At 40.0% G+C, this 22,993-nt stretch overlaps 1 protein-coding gene across 17 annotated transcripts in view; it reads right to left on the bottom strand.

Moving 5' to 3' along the window:
• POT1 (protection of telomeres 1) overlaps window positions 1-22,993 on the bottom strand; it is a 157,812-nt gene that overhangs the window by 130,234 nt on the left and 4,585 nt on the right. For 7 of the 17 annotated variants that reach the window (XR_010590009.1, XR_010590007.1, XM_005286125.4 and 4 more), the window contains exons 2-4: window positions 17,410-17,534; window positions 9,528-9,600; window positions 6,873-6,964 (exon numbers count right to left, since the gene is read on the bottom strand). Coding sequence is in view for 10 of the 17 variants with exons in the window: in XM_005286125.4 (XP_005286182.2) it covers window positions 6,873-6,964; window positions 9,528-9,600; window positions 17,410-17,523 (279 nt within the window). In the remaining 7 variants the exon portion in view is untranslated. Of the gene's footprint in view, window positions 1-6,872; window positions 6,965-9,527; window positions 9,601-17,409; window positions 17,537-18,369; window positions 18,511-19,721; window positions 19,823-22,993 lie in introns of those variants that run through there. The other 10 variants (XM_065555525.1, XM_065555567.1, XM_005286126.4 and 7 more) reach the window with 7 other exon arrangements.

Here is a 22,993-nt window from a genome sequence, read left to right as displayed (position 1 = left end):
AACAAATACAGGGCAGTTTAAAGCTCCTTTAAAGTAGGCCAGTTTTGGCACCAGTACTTTTCAGCAGAGCTGCCTCCAGTGTGGTCCATATCCCATAAGTACCTTCAGACTGATGGACTCCGTCAGGCTATAAACATGTTAGATTAACAGCTTCTGCTTTCTATTTGACCTTGTATCGACAGCACTCCCATAAGCTTTTACTGCATGTCTTTTATTCATGTGTTTATTTGATTACAACAAATAAAAGAGCTTTCTGATTAAAGCTGACAGGTTTTAGCCAAATACTGCACCATGAATGCTTTTTGCTACTTCAGCAGTCTCTCACAATGCTATTTTAAATGATTTAAGATCCTAAACCTTAATGTTTTCTGCAGAAAAAAGACTGCAACCTTAAATGATGGAGGTATATTTGGTCATTGAAGGATTTGCTAAAAAAAATTCCCTAAACACATAGGTGAGAACAGAGAGCTTAACACACAATAAAATTCCAGAGGATGGTGAGTTTTACATAGCATCATAAATGGAAACAAAATATGTGTTTTGCTACTTAAAGGTATTGTAGAAGTCACACAAAATGTAAAACCCATTCAAAGCTAAATAAATTAAAATAGGTCAAAATGATTAGATAATATAACATTCCTTGCCTCTACATTGCTAACATATACTAATGTTGCCTTACACTTACCAGGGGTGTATAAATACACTAAAACAAAACAACTGAGAGACCCTAACATATACAAGCATTGCTAAATGGAGCTGTTTTGCCAATACCAGGTGTTGTATGTTGTGCATCATTGCTCTTACTGCTGCTGGTGCTGTTTATGTTGTTCCCCCAGTAGTGAAATCAACCCTAAACCAAAAAGCTATACCCCTGTATATATTATTCCTGTTTCAGCATTTTACTAGATTACTGGCTACACAAGTGATTCTAGAACTTCATTGCTGACTCAGGATTAGAATTCTGCATAGCTGACTGAACTTGTCTTCCACTGGAAAGAAACTTTACCATTGTACAGGCTCAAATAGTCACACAGTGGCCGATTAATAAATTGAATTTTTTGCTCTGAACATTAAATCACTGTCAGTTGTTATCAACTCATATCTTGTGGTAATATGAAATGTACAACATGGCATTCAAAATACTGTGGCAATATTCTTACCAAAAATGCACAATTTAAGTGAAGAAAAAGAAATCTTTCAGCACTATTATAAAAGACAGCATGATTTAGGGCAACATTTCTCAAACTGGGGTCTGCAAAGGTACTCCAGGGGCTCCGCTGATCAACTCCTCCCCCTCCCTCCCAGTGCCTTCTGCACACTGGGGAACAGCTGTTCAGCTGGGAGGAAGGGGGAGGAGCGGGAACGGGGCATGCTCGGGGGAGGGGGAGGAAAGAGGTGGGGAAGAGGAGGGGCAGGGGTGGAGTGGGAACAGGAAAAGTGGGGTGGGGCCTTGGGGGAAGGGGTGGAGTGGGGGGCGGGGCCTGGGGTTGAGCAGGGGCTTTGGGAGTTCGCGAAAAAGTTTAAAGGGGTCCTTGGGTTGCTAAAGTTCGAGAACCGTTGATCTAGGGCATAGAAAGCAGAGGTCTTTTCTCAGCTCTGCCACTGATTTACGGTAGGACCTTTGGGAAGTTACAGCCTCTGTGCCTGTTTCTATACCTGAAAAATTGGGTTAATATTTACACAACTTAAGGAGGCATTCTGAAGAGTTAGGTAATGTTTGTATAGTGTTTTAAAGATGTGAACTGCTCTATAACTTTAGTTTTGAAAATAGAAATGATGAGTTTCACTGATCATTTACAATGCTCTATAGATAAGAGGACTTAAAAAAAAACATTTTTATCCCAGTTGGGTAGACAATCAAACTCTTTACATAAAGCATGTGGGATTTTCAGGTCATATGAATACACTGTGTATACTGAAATCACTAGATTCAGCAGACTGTTTTTAAAACAGTGTAAATAGAAAACCCTTCCCTAGTTAGAAAGGAGAGAAAGAGAGAGAAGAGAAATACCTAATCAATGGGGGGGAGGGATAGCTCAGTGGTTTGAGCATTGGCCTGCTAAACCCAGGGTTGTGAGTTCAATCCTTGAGGGGGCCACTTAGGGATCTGGGGCAAAATCAGTACTTGGTCCTGCTAGTGAAGGCAGGGGGCTGGACTCAATGATCTTTCAAGGTCCCTTCCAGTTCTAGGAGATGGCATGTCTCCATTAATTTCTATTTTAATTTCTATTTCTAGAAGGCTCAGCCACCAACTTATGGCAGACGTGGAGAGCACTATAGTTGGGATCCAATGAAAAGAGAGTGATCTGTTAACACCACTTCTTCCCTTGCGTTAGCTAAAGCTGCCAAAAGAAAGCCAAGTTTGAGAATGCTTACAACAACAGAGTTTGTAACTGTAAGTGTCAAGCAGTCCTAAAGCATTCAACCTTGTTGAATTGACTGCGTTTCTCTAGTGGCCAGCCACTATTTTATATTTCTTTTTAAAAGAATTGATAAATAGAGCTTCATAGTACCGTAGTACAGTGATGATATAAACACGAGCAAAAGTTGAGTGGGAATTTAATACTGTGCCTTTAAGGAAGCAAGACCTCAAGGGATATCTAACTCATATCGACCTTTGTCTCTCAGAACAGACTCTGCTGGAGATGCCTATGGATTACTGCAGACCAAAAAGTATTTCAGATCAGGATCTTGGAAAGGAACTATTGCTATCAAAGTATTTTCCTTTCTTTTTGATCTTTATTGTCTTCTGTATCTTATCAGGAGGGGGGCTTGTGTATCGAGAATAATCATCTTGTTTTTTAATTAAACCCTGCTGAGTCACAGATCTGTTCTTTCCAACTCAAATTCATTCACTCAGATTAACACTGAACAATTAAGAAAAACAAACAAACAAACAAAACACCATATTTTAGAAGTGGTGTAAGTATAATGAAGTTTCAAGTCACAAGGGAGGTTTGAACACTGATGATGGTGCACTCTGGCCATTTGAAATTGGTTCAATGGCTGCGGTTTGCTGCTCTGCTCTCTGATCTTCTAATCACTGCTTAGGGCCTTGTTTTTCTGCTTGTTTTGCAGTTTGTATTTCTGCCAGTAAGGGCAAAAACCACCAGGTCTTTAATTTTCAGAGGACTCAGCCATTGGCGATGTGGGGAATCGGCTCTGGAACAAGACTATCTGAACCTGGATTTGTTTCTTGATGTCACACAGCTTTGACAATCTTCATATAAACTGCCATGTAGTTGCTTTGCAAATCTGCTGTAGAGATTTGAGGCTGTCAGCAAAAGCTACTCTGCCACAAACTGCATGATACTTGACGTGATCTTTAAGCTCTAGGCATGCCAGTCTACAACAGTGAGAGATGCAATCTGAGAAACACTTAGACAAGACTCTGAGTTACATCAGAACCCAATGAAATATGTCACATGGAACAAAGCTCACCCTGTGACCCAAAGTCTTTACCATCACGTCTGAAATGACCTTCCATGTACCCTCCTTGAGCTCAAATGTACCAAATGGTTTCATCAGCTTAAAGGCCAAATTACTATCATCAAGCTCAATTTCACAAAAAGGGCTGCTGAAAAACTGGTCTACCTTGGAAAACATGCCTTTAAGCAACATAAAAGCAGTTCAGTCTATTTGGTTATCCAAGAGAAGGTTAAGAGGCAACTCAATCATGGTCTGCCAGCACTTAAATGGGAATAAGATTTCCGACAGTAGACAGCACTTTAATCTAACAGACAAAAGCATAGCAAGATCTAACAGTTGGAAGTCGCAGCTAGACAAGTTCAGACTAGATATATGGCGCAAGTTTTTAACAGTGAGGGTAACTAATAACTTACTTAGAGATGCAGAGGATTCTCCATCACTTGAAATCTTTAAATCAAGATTGGATATCTTTCCAAAAACATGCTATAGCTCAAACAGAATTATGGGCTTGATTCAGAAATTATTGCTAAGCCTCTTTGACCTGTGTTACAGATGCAGTAAGACCAGATGATCATAATGGTTTCTTCTAGCCTTAATCTAGGACTTTACATTTGATATATTTGTGATGGATCAATATTTCTGCCAAAAGAATATTCATGGATCTTTTTTTAAGCTAGTCTCATAGAGATGTGAAGAAAATAGTTAAGCAATTTCTACTGGGGGCAATGAAAATTATCCAAGTAGGTACTTGCACAGCTTACTTAATCAACCTGTTGGAAGGCTTCATCCAAGAAAACACCTTCTCAGAAATACTAGGCCTCAGTAGCTCATCCTTCTTAGAAGCCACTCTGACAGAAGGAGAGATCCTAAGCTTGAATGGAGCAAAATGCCCGGGTTTTTTATGAACATCTTTGGCTAGACTTTCTACCTATTGGGACAGGATATTTCTAGCTCACCATGTACTCCTAAATGCTGTATCCACAGAATTCACCAAAACCTTGTAAACCTGAACTGAGTATAAACTATGCAGCACTGTTCAAGAGTAAGACCAATTAAAAGAAACGAAAAGATTTTAATGCTGAATTTTTAAAAAGATGCATGTAAAAAAAAACACAGTTAATTTGTGGATGAGGAATCATTTTAAAAATGGTTGCTGACAAGCACTTGAGCCTGAATCACTAGACAAAGCTTCAGAATATAAGTACGGGTTTTTTTTAAAAATAAGATAAGCTTGTGTCAGCAAAAGTTACCAGCAGGACAGCTTCTCCTAAAATGCTTTTCAAGAACCAATCTAGAAACTTTTAAGGATCCAGCAAAAACTGTTGTGTAAATGAAACTTCAGTGAAAAGTTGAAATGTATTTTGTATCAGAAATAGAATGTAAGGTTTGTGAATTTCTATAGCTTCAAATAGAAGGATGCGTTATTCTTTTTATCTGTATGCTTTCAGGCATCTGGTACTGAAAAAGAAAATTCATTCTTGAAAAACATTGCAGTTGGTAGTCATTATGACACATTCGGGAAAAAAAATAATGTGTGAAATAGTAAGATAATTTATTTTTCAAAACTCTTTTTCCCTCTGTGTAACCTAAGTTTATCTTTATGGAACATCTTTTCACAGACTTCTTTTCAGGTGCTCAGTTTTAAAAAGCTCTTGATTTTACGTTCTCAGCTGTATCTTAAATGCACATTACTTTACTTAACTTGAATTATATCGGTCTCATGTTTGGGAAATTACCATATGATGTTTTCAAGGAGGCTGATAACAGGTATCAGGGCCCAGAAGCTTTGGAAAACAGGATTTGCAGGTATCCTGTTTTTTCAGCTCAGATATTCTAAATGACCTGAAAATATCTGATTACATCAGAGGCAGAAAGTGTTTGCAGATAAGAGGAGATGCAAAGATGGAATTAGAATTCACTTTTTTATTTTAACAATTATTTCATAGTCCACTTCTTTCTGATCAGGTGGATTATAGTAGATTTCCTACAAGCAGTGCAGTCTTCAAAATATCTTCTGCATTAGTCTCTTTCTTTAAAGGGGTGATATACCCTCTTTCACAGATAAGGTAAGTTCTGTAGACATTTGCTGTCTTTTCTAAACAGACATCTCTTATGAGGCATGATTGTGGCAGCAATAGGGTAATTACTAAGTTTTAATTACCTTCCCCTGAGATCCATTCATACACAAAAAGAAAGACAATACAATTTTTTAAAATGTGATATTAATTTAGTCACGTTAAGAATGTTTAAAGTGCTAGGGCCTCAAGGATTTGAAAGCCTTCAGTGTAACCCTGGAAACCAGCAGCTTCCATCCCACCTTCCTCTTGGTCTGATGAATATGGTTTTGTATTAAAGCTTCAATCGAGAATGACAAGTTGGTTTTTTTTTCTACTGAGAGCCAAGTTTAAGTCTCAGAGCAGAGCTAGCCCAGTACATATGTATTTCATACACTCCACAAATACAGAGCAACACAGGCTGAAGCTGCCCATTTCCAGACCCACCCCGAAGGTGTGCACATGTATGCGTGTTCCCTCACAGGTTAGCACAGTTGTGCAAAGTAGCTTGCTGAGCACATTACCCAAGCCATTGCTATTTCCACACTAAATTCACACCGACTTTTGCTTTAAATTGTTTACTTCAGAAATGGTGAATCATTAAAATGAGGCTATGTACCGGATTCCCTTTTTAGTTTAACTACTGATCTGAAAATCAGTTTACTAAAGTGTCATAATCATCCAAGCTAATTGATATTTAGCACATTAGTTGTTTAAAATGGTTTTAATCTTCCTTCTTTAGGCCCATAACAACCAGCCTCTTGAGCTGATTTAACTTAACATGCATCTCACTGGTGAGATTAAACCAAACTTGTAACTCCGCTGCATTATGAAGACAGCAGCCAGCCAGTGAAGGAAATGCTATATGTGGTTTTATATACAAGAGGTAGGCATCAGTATTATATTGCATGAATATTTTACTGCTAGATTCTTTATCCACACAGAGTAAGGTACACTAATTATATGTAGAAATAGTAAGAGTTACACAATTTTAGGCATTTTCAAAACACTGTTTGATTAATAGTGTCATTTAAATCAACTCAGTGATGAAATCTATTATCTACGTCAAACTACAACATAAATATTACTTATATTCATAACTGGGCAGCCTCTGAGTCACTGATATTCATCCCCATTCATTTGCTAGGTAAACAGGACAGTATTATGACAATATAAAATAACTAAGTTCTTAGTTTACTTTTTGGGTTAATAAGAAATTAACATAATCAAAACTATGTTTTCCTTTCTAGTTAATATTTCTAACAATGGCTCAATATGTCTCTTAAAAATCTATTTCAAATGAAAGCCATACAAACTAGACAGAATAGTAAATTAAGCTAGATCTTTAGAAAAGCCTCTCAGAAAGAGGAAGAAATAAAAATGTTTTACCCCTTGATGTACAACTTTCCCACAATCGTCTGCCAACCTTCCAAAGAATAAAACATTGATGGTGCTGGTCTTTGAACATGAATTCTCTGATTCTATAAAGAGAAGCAAAAACAATCCAGATTACTACAACCCTTTTATACCAAAATGGTGAGGAAAAGTCTCTGCGAAAACATTTTTCTATACAACGCAGTGCACATTTTTATTTGAATAATGAAAACTGATATAAATATTTTAAAAGGCACAGAAAAGCAGCTATACAAACAATACTGGCTATATGAAATAGAATATTTTTCATGTGTCTGATCACAATTTAAAATGTGCATGTACAGAGAATCAATGTATATTAAACACAGAAGTGACAAAGCTTCCACTTGGATGATTTATGTTAGAGATAGAATACACTACCAAGTTATATTTAATTCTCTGTATTAGCAAATAATATATGATATCACTATTTTATATGGAGATAATGCATGACTTGAAAAAAGTCCTTTCACCCACTTGTAAGTACCAAGAAGTTTTCCCTGGGGAGCTGGGAGACCTTAGTATGAATATCTGCTATAATTAAGCTTTCATTTTAAAACATATTTCTAGCTGCTATGGTTACAGAAATAACCATCCATGTGTGAATCGATACAGTCATTTTCTTAAAACTGAAAAGAATTCTAGTGCCTCTGCTGAGGCTCACAGATATCCTGAGCGGTAGCAGAGTGAAATTAACAAAACTCTGGGGAGGTTTCAGGCCTATTCAGACCTGAGTAGGTAGCAGTGAAACAGACAATGACTGCATCAATTTCACCTGCTGCTGCTAGGAGCATCAGCACTACAGATAAGTTTCATCTACACTGCATGCCTTTCGGGGGTGTATAGTGTACATATTCATGTAGCTCCTGTAGCACAGGTCCAAACAGCAGTGTAGATGGTGAGGCATGGCTTAGGCGAGTAGAATAAAGACATGCTTGAAGGGTGTTTGTATATACTCAAATACGTATATACTCAAGTACACACCCTATAAGGCTCTCTACTCACCCAAGCCATGCCTCCCCATCTACACTGCTATTTTTGTCAGCGCGGTGTCCTGCTGCTTCCCCATTGATAGAGCCTTTCTCTGCTGTCTCCCCTCTGCCAGAGCTTTTCATTGGATCATCTAGCTACACCGTGCAGTGTGGACACAATGTGCTTTTCACTCTGGCATGTAGCTACATGTACACAACACACTGCTGAAAGTGATGTGTAGTGTAAACGTAACTAGAGAGTAGAGGACAAAAACCACAAAATACCTCTCCAGCCTCAGGGATTAGAGTAATAGATTAGCACCCCCTTCCCTACCCTCATGCAACAACCAGGAGACAGAGAGGAGTCAAGTAGCAGAGATTCTCCAGTGGAGGACAGGATGGGGGTGAGGAGAAGTAAAGTGTGAAGGAGGAAGACAGAAATAAAATATTTTCTTCTGGGCCATGAGAGGGACTTCAAAACTTAGACACTAAATTGCAGTGGCGGATTAATGATTTTGCCACCCCTAGGCCCTGAAATAATTGCCGTCCCCGGCAATGAACTTGTTTTAGTTATTTTACAAATTTGTTTGAACTAAAATGAATCTAAATATCATTAAAATAATTGTACATTTACAAGTTTTATTATAAATAAAATTACAAGTATAGCGGACCCTCGCTTGAACGCACGTCCGTATAGCATGATTTCGCTTATAGCGCGGGACTGCAGATGGATCTAAAACTGAGAACCGCTTAATTTCTTCTTTCCGGTCATATTATTAACGTTTAGGATTCTCGCGAGTATGTTTACTAAATGGCGTCGCGCCATCATTGGTGGTTTCAATATGCTCTATGATTGGTAGAATCGCGGCGTCACTGATGCCGCGATTACAAAAATGCTGCTTATTATAAATTTGTCGCCCCTGCAAATTTGTCGGCCTATGCGATAATACGCTGCTGCTGAATTGCCAGAGTCCAATACAAGAGTTAGAGCCCCTGAGTAGCATCTAGGAACACCATCTGCATTCTTTCTCCACAGGAACTGGTAGAGTTGGGCTTCTCAGCAGTTGTTTTGAATCTCACTGGCAATCTTTCCCTTCCTCATCTTTTGTTTCAGCTTCTAGCTGTGTAGTTTAGTCTTGACTACTAAATCTCTTTTTTTTTTTTTAAATCCAAGTCAATCAGTTAAAGATATAGCTTTAATCTGTTCAACCTGGAATAGGACTCAATACATTATATCTTCTGTCAGCACAATGGCCACAACAAATGCTTTGTTTCCATGTATCAACTATGGTGATTACTAATGAATTTGATACACTTTGCTCTTCAGTTTTTCAAGTGGTTACAAACTGAAGAAATGCAGCATTAAGATGGTACATAAAAGTAATATATTGCTAGAACAATCTATAACAACAGATTACAAGGTTCCATAACTACAGGAAGTCTCTTGAAGCACTATAGTCACATTGTTTCAAATGACTCAGTGGCTAGTAAATTTAAAATACCATATTCTGAGGGAATGTATACAAAGATTTTTTTTTAAGCACTGAACACAACAAAACAGCTCTTTCCCAAGGTTTATTAATACTGATATAGCAAAATTTTAAGAGATGCATTAGTAACTTCAGCAAAAGTAAAGAATTGTATGTTTAAATGGGAATACCTTGAAGTACAATCTTGAAAAATTCTGTTCCATTTACAAGTTTAGTTAAAGGGTAGGAGAGAATAACTGTTCCCTGAAATGAAAGAAGAGACAAAAAAAATTTTTTTTGATTAACAAAAAACTCGAAAATAAAGCTATGAGCAACTCTGGGTCACTGCAACAGAAGTAACTAGTAGATGCTTCAAAGCACAAAGCCAACTTTTGGCCTGGAGCGTCCAGCATGAATTAATGTTATCGTGGCCTGACAAACAGATTGTGGGGGGAGGTTTAGAGTAATTTGGTGGTCAAGGTTAAGAAGATATGAGAGCCAGTAAGTGAATTTTAACCAAAAGGTGTCAGGTCTAAGAGGGTGTTTGATATTGAACAATTTAATCATCTAGGCTAGAGCAAGAAGAGAGGAAGAAAACAAGTGGCTAATAGGTGACCAAAACTAAAATAATCACTGCTTTTCATTATGTCTGATATATTTTTTCCTTTTTTACATATGTTCTTGGACTTTCCACTCAGAGAAAAGAGGCACATATCCTGTGAGAAGTTAACTAAAGCAAGTAAACCAGAGAAGGCAGGAAAACAGTAGCTACTCCAAATATAGGAAATAATATTTAGACAGGAGGAGCATAACAAAATAATTAACTGAGAGTTACAAACCAGGAGATAAAAATGTGTAGGCACTAAAATAAATTTTATTTCTGTGGAAGATTCAAGTGGACAAACAGACACATAAGCAACTCTCAGTAATTGCTACACAGATGCTAATGAGTACCTCAGAAATGTAGGCCACGTACTTAAAGAAGGTAACTACAAAGGTAGATTTTGCTAGTTAAGGGCAAATGAAGGGCTAATTCACAGAGGTAAAAGAAGTGGCTGAAGAGGTGATGGAGGATAATCAGAAGGATTGAAAATATTCTGGAGGGAAGTATTGAGATGCGTGTGAAATTAGAGTCAAGAGACAAAAGACAAAAGTAAAGAAATTCATATGGGAATAAATAATCCTCTATATAAATGTATTTAAGATGTGGAGAACTGACTAGAATAGTGGTATCATCCAAACCCAGGGCTTCTAGAGTTTAATCACACCATTGTGTCAATGTTGCAAATACTTTTCGGCTGTAGAAAGGAACCTACTTACAATCAAACTACGTTTACGCTGAAGTCAAATGGAAGCACAGAATTATATCATTGCATTCCAATTCTAGTTATACTGGACAGCTGCTTAGAATGAATGAATGGGAGGGGGCGGAAATGGGATTTTACCATAAAGGTTAATTAACAGAACATGTAAGTCAACTGAGTGCATTCCTCCACACTAGGCAGGTATAGTGCTGTGTCCATTTTAAAAATAGAACAATATGGAGAATGGTTCAGGGGGAAGAAACAAACATGATAATGTTAGAAAAATAAATCTCTATCTATCTATCTGTAAGAGAACTGGGTATGTTCAGTCTGGAGAAAACATGGTTGGAATAGAGAGGGAGAAAGACAACGGTCTATAAACACACAAAAGAAGCATTACCAAGATGACAGATATGTTATTGCCAGCCAACCAGGACAGAAAGAGTCATAGTGGTCTTATATCGCATCTCGGGAAGTGTGGGTTAAATATTAGAAGACAGTGTTAAGCAGTGGAAACAGCTGTCAAGGGAGGCACTTAAGCTAAATGAGGATAGGCTATATCAATAGCCATCTATTACAGACACTTTAAGAAATAAACAGCACTGGGCGACTGACCAGTAACTGAAATAGAAATCTCCACTTTAATCCAAATAATGTTTCTTCCTGATTTTTTTCTAAAAATATAATTAATAAAACAAATCCAACTACCCCTAATCTCCAACATATTTCAAATAGAATAGTGATTCAGAACATATTGTACAGCTTTATTGCCAAAGCAGCAATAGTGTTTCATTTAGAACAAAACTAAGAAAAAGTTGTAACATCGGTTATATTTTATCCTGGTAATAGTGCCACTTTTCAGGAGAAAGATAGCAAGTTCTATGGGGCAACATGAAATGTCATAAATGCACATTTTAATCACCAGCAACCACTAAACAATGCTTTATAAAAGTACTGGAAATGTCTCTAAAAGTACCTGAAGAAATAGATTTTCCACTCATATTTTAATTTGGGGATTTATTTAAAATTACAAGCAAAGGGTAACCTGTGTACAAGTTGTTAAAAAAAAATACACCAAATTTTGCCTGCTGTCAGTAACATCAGTTATGGAATCCATAGTTCCATTGAATCTAATAGAGCTAGCAGTGTAAAAGCAGAAACTGATTCAAGATGGGAAAAGAGGGAGAAAGCAACCTAAGAGTTAATTACAAGCTGTGACAAATGAAAGGTGTGTGGGGGGAGAAATGTGGTGGGGGTGGGGAGGGGAGAGAGCTCCCTTTTATGAACACCCAGCCAGCCAGTTAGCTATAAAAACTCTCTTAGTAGCTGTTCTCTACTTGCTTTACCTGTAAAGGATTAAAAAGTCTCCCTGCTATGCATAGGTAAAAGAAAGGGAATGGGCACATGACCAAAAAAGCCAGTCGGAAGGCTAGAACTTTTTAAAATTGAGAAAAAACTTCCCCTTTGTCTGTCTGTCTGTTGTTCTTGGGGAAAGGCAGACAGGGAGCAACTATGCTGTAAGAAGCTTGAGGCCAGGTATGAAAAATCATTGGTATCATATCTAGAACTACTCATTTAAAACCCCAGATATGTAAGTAAATCAGGAAACGTCTAGGAAGATGCGATTAGGTTTCTCTCTTTTTATTTCTTTGTGGCTTGTGGACTCAGCTGTGCTAACCCCAAATGCTTTTGTTTAAACTGGAGCTCAAGAAAGTTATTCTTGATGCTTAATCCTTGTGGGTTTGTTTTTTTTTTAATCTAGCAATAGCCTGAGTTTCCAGGTGTATTTTTTTTCTTTTTGTTTCTAATAAAATTTACCTTTTTTAAGAACAGGATTGGATTTGTGTATCCTAAGAGATCTGTGCACATGTTGCTTAATTAGCTGCTGGCAACAGCTGATTTCCTTTGTTTTCTTTCTCAGCTCTTCCCCAGAGGGGGGTGAAAGTGCTTGAGAGTACCCCCACAGGAAGGAATTCCCAAGTGAGCCTTCCTGAGTTCTCAAAGGAGTTTTCCATTTGGCTGGTGGCAGCATCTACCCTTACAAGGTCAGAGAAAAGCTATAACCTTGGGAGCTTAATACAAGCCTGGAGTGGCCAATATTAATTTTTACAATCCTTGTGGGCCCCCACCTTCTGCACTCAAAGTGCCAGAGTGGGGAATCAGCCTTGACACAAGCATAGGATAACCAGGGTACAAGTTGTTCAAAAAATACTCCAAATTTTAATAAAAACAAATGAGCAAGAATAAGTGTTCTGGAACTTTTGTTGGAGGGAACTGTTCTTCATTTGAGTTCATTCTGCTGCAGCACTATATGCTGACCTAAGTTCTCTAGTTTCATGCCCCTGCATTTAACATCTAGCATTAGTATAAAACAGTGGTCCCCTGGGGGGGATGCAGAGGAACATGCGGGGGAGAGGGAGAGAGGCATCCCTGCAGCGGGGCCTGGCCCACCCCCCACAGGACTGGGAAAGGAGCTGCACCCAGCCCCACTCTCCCCCAGCACAACGCTGCTGTGACCCCGGCTGCAGCTCTGCTCCACCCCAGCCCAACTCTGCCCTCATTCCCTCTCTGCCCCCAGGCCAGCTTCACCTCTAGCCCCAGCTTCTCCCCAGTTCAGCCCCCAGCACCACACAGTGCAGTAATGGAGGGAGGCTGCAGACCGATTCCATTACTGGTAAGGTGGGGGTGGGGGCCACGCAACAGGAAAAGTTTGAGCACCACTGACAGAACGTAAAAAGAAGGTTTAATCGCTTGCACTGTGGACTGGCACTTAAAGACAACTTTCAAGTCTGGAAAACATTCGGTGCTAAATAATGTCCTTTTCATTCAATCCAGTTGTGCTTTCACTGCGATATAGTCCTCAGCAGCTGGTTTACTAGAAAGAGATCTGATTATCTAAGTAGGAAGCCTTGAAGGTTAAGTACTTGCACGGCTTCAAATTAGGTGCACCTGGCTGATATAAACAACCATTTTACTCCAAGCACTCCTGCAGCGTCTGGGCACATCTTACCATGGTGTGTGTGTTTTGGTTTGTTTTTTTTCCCTCCTTTCTTTTTGCACCTCAGTACTCAGAAGCCTATCTGTGTCTTCTGGTAAAGTGACAAAATCCAGTTTTGTGACATAAATCAAGTGGGCTTTCGATTAAGTCTGCCTCATGGTTTACGCATTTCTACTGATGCAGATACATACTATGTATTCTACATCCTTAAAATTACATTTGATAGTGACAAAATTACACCACTGTTAGGTGCTGTACCTGTCTTTGGAAAAGGAGCTGTCCTAATCCAAGTGTCCTACATAGCAAAAAGTATCATGAAACCAAACATTGCACATTACAATGACCAACAAGGAAAGCAATACTAAGGGCTTGTCTACACTACCGGGGTAAGTTGACCTAAATTACGCTACTCCAGCTATGTGAATAACGTAGCTTAGGTCGACTTACTGCGGTGTCTACACCACGCTGCGTCGACAGCAGACGCTCTCCCATCAACTTACCCTACTCCTCTCGTTACGGTGGAGTACGACTCTCTCAGAGTCAACCAGAGAGAGCTCTATGTTCAATTTAGTGAGTCTTCACTAGACCCGCTAAATCAACCCCCACTGCATCGATCACAGCAGCGTCGATCCCTGCTAAGTGTAGACACGGCCTAAGTATTTGCATTGACGCTGCAAGAACTGTTTGTAGATGGCTTTCATTGGAGTAGCTATGAATCTCCCCACTTTCTTTCTTCCCCAACTACCACTAGAAAACTTACACTCCTAAAGCTCTCCCCAAATGTTCCTGAAGAAGTACAGGAGGTGTGCGGAGAAGTTAAATGTGTTCCATTAAGTAGTATGTGTTTTGGGCTTTTGCCCAGCACATGCTCACTTTCACAGCACTGTCCCTCATGTATCCAAACACCTTTGTGAAAAGCTTTGGAAAAATGGTTTACAGTGCACAGTCTCCAGAGTAACACATTCCAACAGAATAGCTTGGACATTCATTTCAAGTGGCAGTTCAACTTAAGAAAATCAAATTTTTGTCTGAAAATATTTTAAAACTTATGCCTAAACAAACATCTAAAATTAGTGGGTCTACTTTTGCAGTTTAGTACTTCGTATCTAGTCAGTTTCACCGATTCCCCTGTGCAGTCAGTTTCATACAGCAAAAGGGGAGGGCAACTTTTAATAAAAAAAAAAAAACAGGAAAATGTGATTGTAAAACTACAAAATACAGTGGGGAGACTCAGGTCAGCTGTAGCAACAGGATTTAACTAGACTAAATTTCATGTTGCTTGTGTTCCTTTAACACCTTTGGATAAATTCATTGAGGATAAATTCATTGAGGACAAAATGAATTTAGACATTGGCCAGAAAAATTAAAAATTGATTTGGCTCGTTTCCTTTTAGCTCTGCAACATGGTAATCCCTCTAGAGAGCGATAGTAACTATGGAGTTCAACCACTGAGATGATCTCAGTCTATTTTAGGGTTGCTCAGAGCTAGCCATGCAAAACTGGATTCTCCAGAGCACTTAGCACTCAACATTGCTTCCTCAACATTAAAAAGGATTAGTTTGCTAACTGTATTGTTTTGTGCCAAACAACTCTTTCATGGTTACCTGCTTATTCCCAGAAGAGGCGGCAGCAGAATCAAGCTCTCTCAATGTGAGACAAGCATCCTAGAAGGTGATTGTATCTAGCTTCTCCTTTACAATCAGCTAAAATATTGCACTATCACCAGAGACACTAAATATTCTGCTTTCCTACTGCAGATGTAGATTTTGGCAGAAATATTTCCTAAGTTAGAATCTGCTTTTGTCTGCCTCAGCATTTTACTCCATGTCCAGTAATTCTGTACAGTCTGTCAGGTTTGCTTGCAGAAGTGGCTGTTACTTGGCAGGCTGAAAAGCCAGAGTCTATATACTCCAAAGAGCACAAAAATATCCATAAGTGGGAGGAGAGGAGAAACCCAGAACTTAGGAGAATGTGGACTGTTTTTTTTCTCCTGAAAGACTTTAGGGGGTGTGGGATGTCATGTCCCTTTTCTCTTCAATTCTCAAAATATTTCCTCTCATCCTCTTGGGAATAATTCACTCCACCTCAAGAAACTGCAACAAGAAGCCCTACCTGCAGACTAAACCAACTAGGACATGGATGATTGAAGACAACGCAAAAAATATAGAAAGGAGGCCAAGACCTCTCTTGGCCACACACACAACATGATAGCACTTAGGAGAACTGAATTCTCTTTCTTTTAAGCTCCTGTGTTTTCCCCTTTCCCCTTATTACTCTCAGTTAGGGGTGGCCAACTTGTGGCTCCGGAGCCACATGCAGCTCTTCAGACGTTAATATGAGGCTCCTTGTATAGGCACCGACCCTGGGGCTGGAGCTACAGGCACCAACTTTCCAATGTGCCGGGGAGTGCTCACTGCTCAAACCCTGGCTCTGCCACAGACCCTCCCCCCACTCCACCCCTTCCAGTCCCGTCCCCTGAGCCTGGCGTGCCCTCGGTCCTCCCCCACCCCACCCCCAGAGCCTCCTGCATGTCACAAAACTGCTGATCAGGAAGTGCAGGGAGGGAGGAGGAGGAGGTGCTGATCGGCGGGGCAGCCAGTGGGTGGGAGGCGCTGGGAGCGGGGAGGTGGGAGGGGCACATGCAGGGCTGCTGACATATTACTGTGGCTTTTTGGCAATATACACTGGTAAATTCTGGCTCCTTCTCAGGCTCAGGTTGGCCATCCCTGCACTCAGTGATCTGGTCTGCAGGTTCAGCCCCCCACAGAAACAACAATAAGGTCAGTTGGCTTGTGCCAAGATCTCACTAGTATCACCACACCTTAAGGGAAATGGATCTCTATATCACAGGCCTTTCTCTGAATGTGCACAGTATGCAAAACAATGATAGAAAGTTTGAACTGTATGGCTTGTTTGGCTTTTTCTTATAAACAGAGATTGTTTTTCAGAGCAGACCTAATGAAAGTTTAGGATATTGATTCCCATCCCCCAAGTGTTCGGGATGATAAAAGGGATTTAAAATTACATTCACAGAAATCTTATTAAAGTAAACATTTTGATAAAAGAAGAATGCAATATGGCCTCACATTTCAAGAAATAGATCTAAGGTGTCTATTTCACTAACATTCTGTGCCTGAAGCTGAGAACACACTCCTAAATGTGAATTGCTCCATACCCCCTACATTTCCCAGTCTGGAACAACTAACTACTTGGCAACCAAACATTGCTATTATCAATGTAGCACATTTTATGGCAAGGGAATAAAGAGAAAAAACAATTACATTTTGATGCGGTAGCTGCTATTAGAATAATTGTCTTCATAACTGGGAGACTGCATTGCTTTGTACAAGAAATGTGAAACGCCTTTAAAAATCACCAGACCAGAAAAGTGATTTTTATCCATAGTGCTGTCATTTTTGGTTAGGTGATTTTTGTTGGTTTTTTTCCTTTGTTTGATTGTTTATTTAATCAAGCCCCAAAACCACTCCCAAAACTGCAATTTTTTGGAATACAAATGCTATAAAGAAAATGGTAATGTGTTTTATATGCATTATCTATAGATAAATAAGAAAATCCTTCAACATTTAAATCTATACAGAGTAAAACTACCAACTTCAGTAGGACCAAGATTTCACTCAAGGTGTGTAAACAACTACTTAGATCCAGTGAGGATATACAGATGCCAGGGCCATGTAAGGGGAGCTTACACATGCCTTGTACATTTAGCATATTTTTTTTAATATGACCAACACCCTCTTGCTAGTAAGTTACCTGAAAGTATTTGTTGGCCTGATCACAACCCCATTGTAGGTATTTTAAATCCACTTTCTGCAGGTGGCTTGGTAGTAGAGTTTCGGGTGCGCCATCAATGACCTGAACAGGCATAGCTGCTTTATCTAAGTGAGATTAAAAATAAAAACACCAATTAGTCACAAGATCATACCCAATGTTATACTCTTCAATAAACAGAGTTTCATTCAATGATATATAGCAGGGTTGGGCAAACTACGGCCCGCAGGCCGGATCTGGCCCAGGGGATTGCCACCCCTGTGGCACCACGGGCCCTGCGCCGCTCCCGGAAGTGTCCCTGCGGCCCCTGGGGTAGGGGGGGCGGAGAGCTCCACGAGGAACCGCGGCTAATGGGCGCTTTGGGGGAGGTACCCACAGGCAAGGACAGCGCACAGAGCCCTCTGCCTCCCCTCTCCCCCCCAGGGGCCATAGGGACATGGTGCCGGCTGCTTCCAGGAGTGGCATGGGGGCTAGGGCAGGGAGGCAGGGAGCCTGCCCTGACCTCAATGCGTGCCACTGTCACCCCAAACTCCTCCTGCACCCCAACCCCCTGCCCTTAGCCCGCACCGCACTCCTCCCTGCACCGCTGCCCTGAGCCCCTCCTGCACTCCGCACCCCCTCCTGCACTCTGCACCCCCTTCCCTGAGCCCCCTCGTACTCCTCTCTGCCCCAACCCCTTGCCTGAGCCCCTTCCTGCACACTGCACCCCCTTCCACACGCCACACTCCCTCCTGCACCCCAACCCCCTGCCCCAGCCCTACATTCATGGCCCTGCATGCAATTTCCCCACCCAGATGTGGCCCTCAGGCCAAAAAGTTTGCCCACCCCTGACATATAGGATATTAAAGAACACCAAGAAACTGATTTTCTGCACTTTCCAATTAACATGAATTCTTTTTCATCTCACTACTTATGAACTCTTAAAACAATATTTCATTTTACTTTAAGAGAATTAACTGTTTTCACTACTTCGGTCCATTCAAATTGCTTGTTTCCTACCATTCCTTTCAACTCTAGGCTTGTTGAATCATCACATAACACTTATGATCCATTTGCAGAATTGATCATAAGCTTTTGTATTTTCTAAAGTAAAAATGAGAAACAATAATGAATTAATCATATTGAAGACTAAAAAGCATGCCAGTGCATATGGAGCCAGATGTCTTGTCATCTCAGTTTTCAATTCAAAACCCCTTGCAAGTAACAACTCGCCCTACTCCTTCCCAAGTTAGTTCCTTTCTTTCCAGCATCCAAAGTTAGTTGAGTCCATCCACTCACTATTCACACCTCCCTCACTGGTCATTCACTCCTGTTCCCATCTAAGCTATATCTACACTGCAGCTCGTGTGGAGGTGCCCATGCTAGCTTTAATCTAACTACCTCGCTAAAAAGAGCAGTGAGGATGTGGCAGCGCAGGCTAGCAATGTGAGTATACTCGGCAGGGTCAGGCAAGTTTGTGCAACCATGTCCTTGTACTGGCTCTTGACACACCAATATGTCGAGGCAACTGCAGTGGGGGAAGGCTTGACAGTTGTTCCTCAACCTAGTTACTGTATCTGGGACCCCTTCATTTGTTATATACCTGTAGTGCAGACCATCTACAACTGCCAGTAAAATATGTTCTCTGAGTTTTTAGTCCAGTTTTAGACCTTTGGCCCTAAAAGATTCAGTTAACTTCTAACTACAGTAGAACCTCAGAGTTACAAACACCTCAGGAAAGAAGGTTGTTTGTAACTCTAAACAAAACATTATGGCCGTTCTTTCAAAAGTTTACAAACATTGACTTAATACAGTTTTGAAACTTTACTGTGCAGAAGAAAAAAGCTGCTTTTAACCATCTTAATTTAAATTAAACAAGCACAGAAATTGTTAACTTTCCTTGTCAAAAAAATGTTTAAACTTTTCCTTAATTTTTTTAGTAGTTTACATTTAACAAAGTACTGTACTGTATTGTGCTTTTTTTGGTCTCTGCTGCTGCCTGATTGCATACTTCCCGTTCCAAATGAGGTGTGTGGTTAACCAGCCAGTTTATAACCCTGGTGTTCGTAACTCTGAGGTTCGTTTTCAAGTCTTTCCTTCAGACAATAATGAGTTAAAAAGCAATACCAGTAAAACCAATTTTTGGCTTCTTCACCTACTGTATCCAGGCAATGAGGTATGTATTAGAAAGCACAATATATTCTAGTAAGTCTGTCAAATTAGCCCTCACTTAAGAATACTTACTCCTTACTTTTGGGGAGGGGTTGGTTTTTTGTTTGTTTTTTTACACTGTAATGCAAATTTTGAAAAAATACCTTTTATAATCAAGTAGCAAAATGAGAGCTGGAGTCTCAGTAAATAGCAAGACTTCAGGAAGCTCCTGATACCGCATCTCACCAGTTTGCACAGTATCCCACTAACATACAGAATAAAATGATGAAAATACTTCCTAGGCCAATAGTGCAACTGCCTTTTTCACTACTTTCTTCCCAATAAAGAGGTCTGACAGTGTATACAAGACAATATATAGAAGTTAGTGTCAATAATGTATAGACGACAGGGTCAATAAATCCTGCAAATAATACTCAGAATATCATACACTTTGAACTGCAAAGAAGGTTAAACCCACATTTATGGATCAAGTAAACAAGCAGACACTCCTCGGCTGACAACAATTACATAGACTTATTTTATTTAGTTTGGGTAGACAAAGAAAGCAACTTTGAAAACAGTGATATTCTAAAACACTACAAGGATTTAACAGTTGAAATATCCTATGTTAGGAGGATCTAAAAAAAACAATGGGTGAGGAGAGGGAGGTGAGTGGAATAGACTGTGTAGTAGAGGCTTCCCCTACCAAATGACAAGGAGGAAACAGGTAGGAAGAGAATAAACACTGCTTCTATTGGCTACTGGAGCTTCAGATTCATCAGACATCACTCTCGTGCTATTCAATATGAAATGGTGGAACCTCCCCAAGCAGGCTCCAAGATGGTAGAAATCTCAAAACTCTCCTCATTCTAGTGCTGACGGCAGAAGTTTTGGAAATCACCAAATCACCTGATGCCCCTTTTTATGCAGGATTGCCAAGCATCAGGCATCTCATGTGAGAGTCACACATTTGACAGTCCTGTCATGTATTCTGACATCTCAGGTGCATTCTCACATTCTGCTGAGCTGTAGGAAGGCAGGAAGCATAGGCCTGCAGTTCTGCCTTTTGGCTGCCGGTTGCAGGAGCCTGAGACAGATGAAGAGTGTGGATAGCAACAGAAGTGTTTATAACCAGTAAAAGACACTCTCCTATATAATCTGGAATTGAAACCAGGATTCCAGAGTGTCTCAATATTCCTTTTTTGACTAGCAAATAGCTGTGAAACCTATTGGCAAATAGTGTCTCATCCCCTTTTGGTAGCTTCTGGCCCCACAGAGGACAACAGCATACTACTGCTAGTAGTTAGTCCATTAGCTCAAGTAGTAGAGATCTGTGCTGTGGATTTGAAGGTCCAAACCCTGCCGGATGACCCATGTGGAGATTATTATGGCACCACATGATGGAATTTCTGTATTTTGCAGGATTGTTTCAAATTAGGATGTTATAGTAAAAAAACTACATAAAAAGAATATTATGTTTGCAACATCAAGCAAAGTTTGGAAATGCCAAAATTAAGGTTACTCAGGCAACCTTAATTTGGCCCCTTGTGCTTTATTATACAGCCTTTAATGATATGATTGCACACTCTCTTTTTCCCAGAGGACCCTTGCCTCATTTCATGCACAGAATGGACTGTGCTCTGGGAATAAATCTGGGTTCAATTGTTAATGAGACTGTTGTCTGTAGGACCCCCTGCTTCAGTTGTTGCAGAAGGTGGAAGGTGTGTAGTGAATGAAGTTGGGGACTGCAGGAAGATAAGGAGGGTCTCATGGTCAATGCAGTTGAATGCTGTCCTGGAGAATTAGAGTCTATACCTGCCTCTGCCACTGAGTTCCTATGTGATGTTGAGCAAGACACTTACAAACATTTCACAGGAACATTGCATGTGTGTTCCTCATTTTCTGAGTACATGAGTTGAGACCCTGGTGTCTGATTTGCAGAAGAATTGAATACTCACAGCTGCAACTGAAGTCAATGAGAGCTGTGCTTTGAACATACACAGTGCTAAAAAGTAGTAAATGCTCTGAAAAATCAGGCCCAAAGCATCTCAAATTGGGTTCCCAGAATTAGTGGCTATCTTTTACATTAAAGTATCTGTGCCTCAGTTCCACATTTATAAAATGGGGATTCCACCACCTCACAGGGGGATTTGTGAAAATTAATGTTTGTGAAACTCAGATATTATGGAGAACCATAGAAAAATCCATGAGGAAATTAATAATTCTGTTTTTATAGGGTTTGGATGGTGTGCAGTACATGAAATATGGGCCACAGCCACTGAATGAAGATAAAAAGCACCCATTCAGAACAATGCAAGGATCCTGTAGGAGGAAAAAAATGGAATGAAACCATATAAGTAAAGACTATCATAAGGCATACATGAGAGGAAGGATAATCTAGGTGATTAGGGCACTAGCCTAGGCCATGGGAGACCTGGCTTCACATCCCTGCTCCACTACAATCTTCCTTTGTGACCTTCAACAAGTCATTTAGTTCTCTGTTCCTCTGTTTTCCATCTGTAAAATTGGCCTAGCCTTGGGGTGGCTGGCAGTCTAGGTAGCTACAACATAAGGCAAGAAACCTACAAAAGTCGCCCCTACTCAACGTTTGCTTGAAAAAAGGAGATGCTGCTGATGCATACCACAAAGGGTTCAAATTAGGTTGCACAGGCAATATACTTTTCATAAGGTAGAAAACAAAAGAAGACAATCTAACTCTTGCTCATGGCAAGAGTCCCACAGCATAAAATCCCTTCCCTCCCCATTACACTACATCTACATTTTCCACTAGTTGTACTGTACTAAGAATTAGGAAAACATCCTTTTGTGAAAAGAAAAGTTACAAGGTAAGTATGAATCTTTATTGCTAAATCTGACTAATGCTGAGAGTCTGGTTAAACAAGTACGTTTAGCACTTAAGCTTTTTACACAATAAAAAGTGTTCTTTTTTGAAGAGATGTGTATTTAGAAACCAATAGATGTGACATTTAACTATCAAAAACCTCAGAGGTCACACCTCTAGAAGGTTTCAGAGTAGCAGCCGTGTTAGTCTGTATCCGCAAAAAGAACAGGAGTACTTGTGGCACCTTAGAGACTAACAAATTTATTAGAGCATAGGCTTTCGTGGACTACAGTCCACTTCTTCGGATGCATATACCTCTAGAAGGCAGCATTAAAAAAAATTCAGAGTAACTGCTGTGTTAACTGTTATATTAAATAACTAGGAGTAGCTAAATGCTACTAGGAGTAGCAAAAATGTGGTAGTAAATATTAAAGCTTGAAGCCTGAGCAGGAAAGTAAATAATCATATCAAATCAGACCAAACCAGGGGACAGAAGGGAAGGGGGGGAAATGAGTGGAACTACATCAGAACAAATCGAACAGATTTCCAAACACAGCCCATGCCCCCACTTACAGACTTATGTTTAAAGGGATC

The sequence above is a fragment of the Chrysemys picta genome, chromosome 1, assembly GCF_011386835.1.
Source record: "Chrysemys picta bellii isolate R12L10 chromosome 1, ASM1138683v2, whole genome shotgun sequence".
Classification (NCBI taxonomy): Eukaryota; Metazoa; Chordata; order Testudines; family Emydidae; genus Chrysemys; species Chrysemys picta.
The sequence above is the reverse complement of the archived record's forward strand: the minus strand, read 5'-3'. Positions and strand labels throughout refer to the sequence as shown.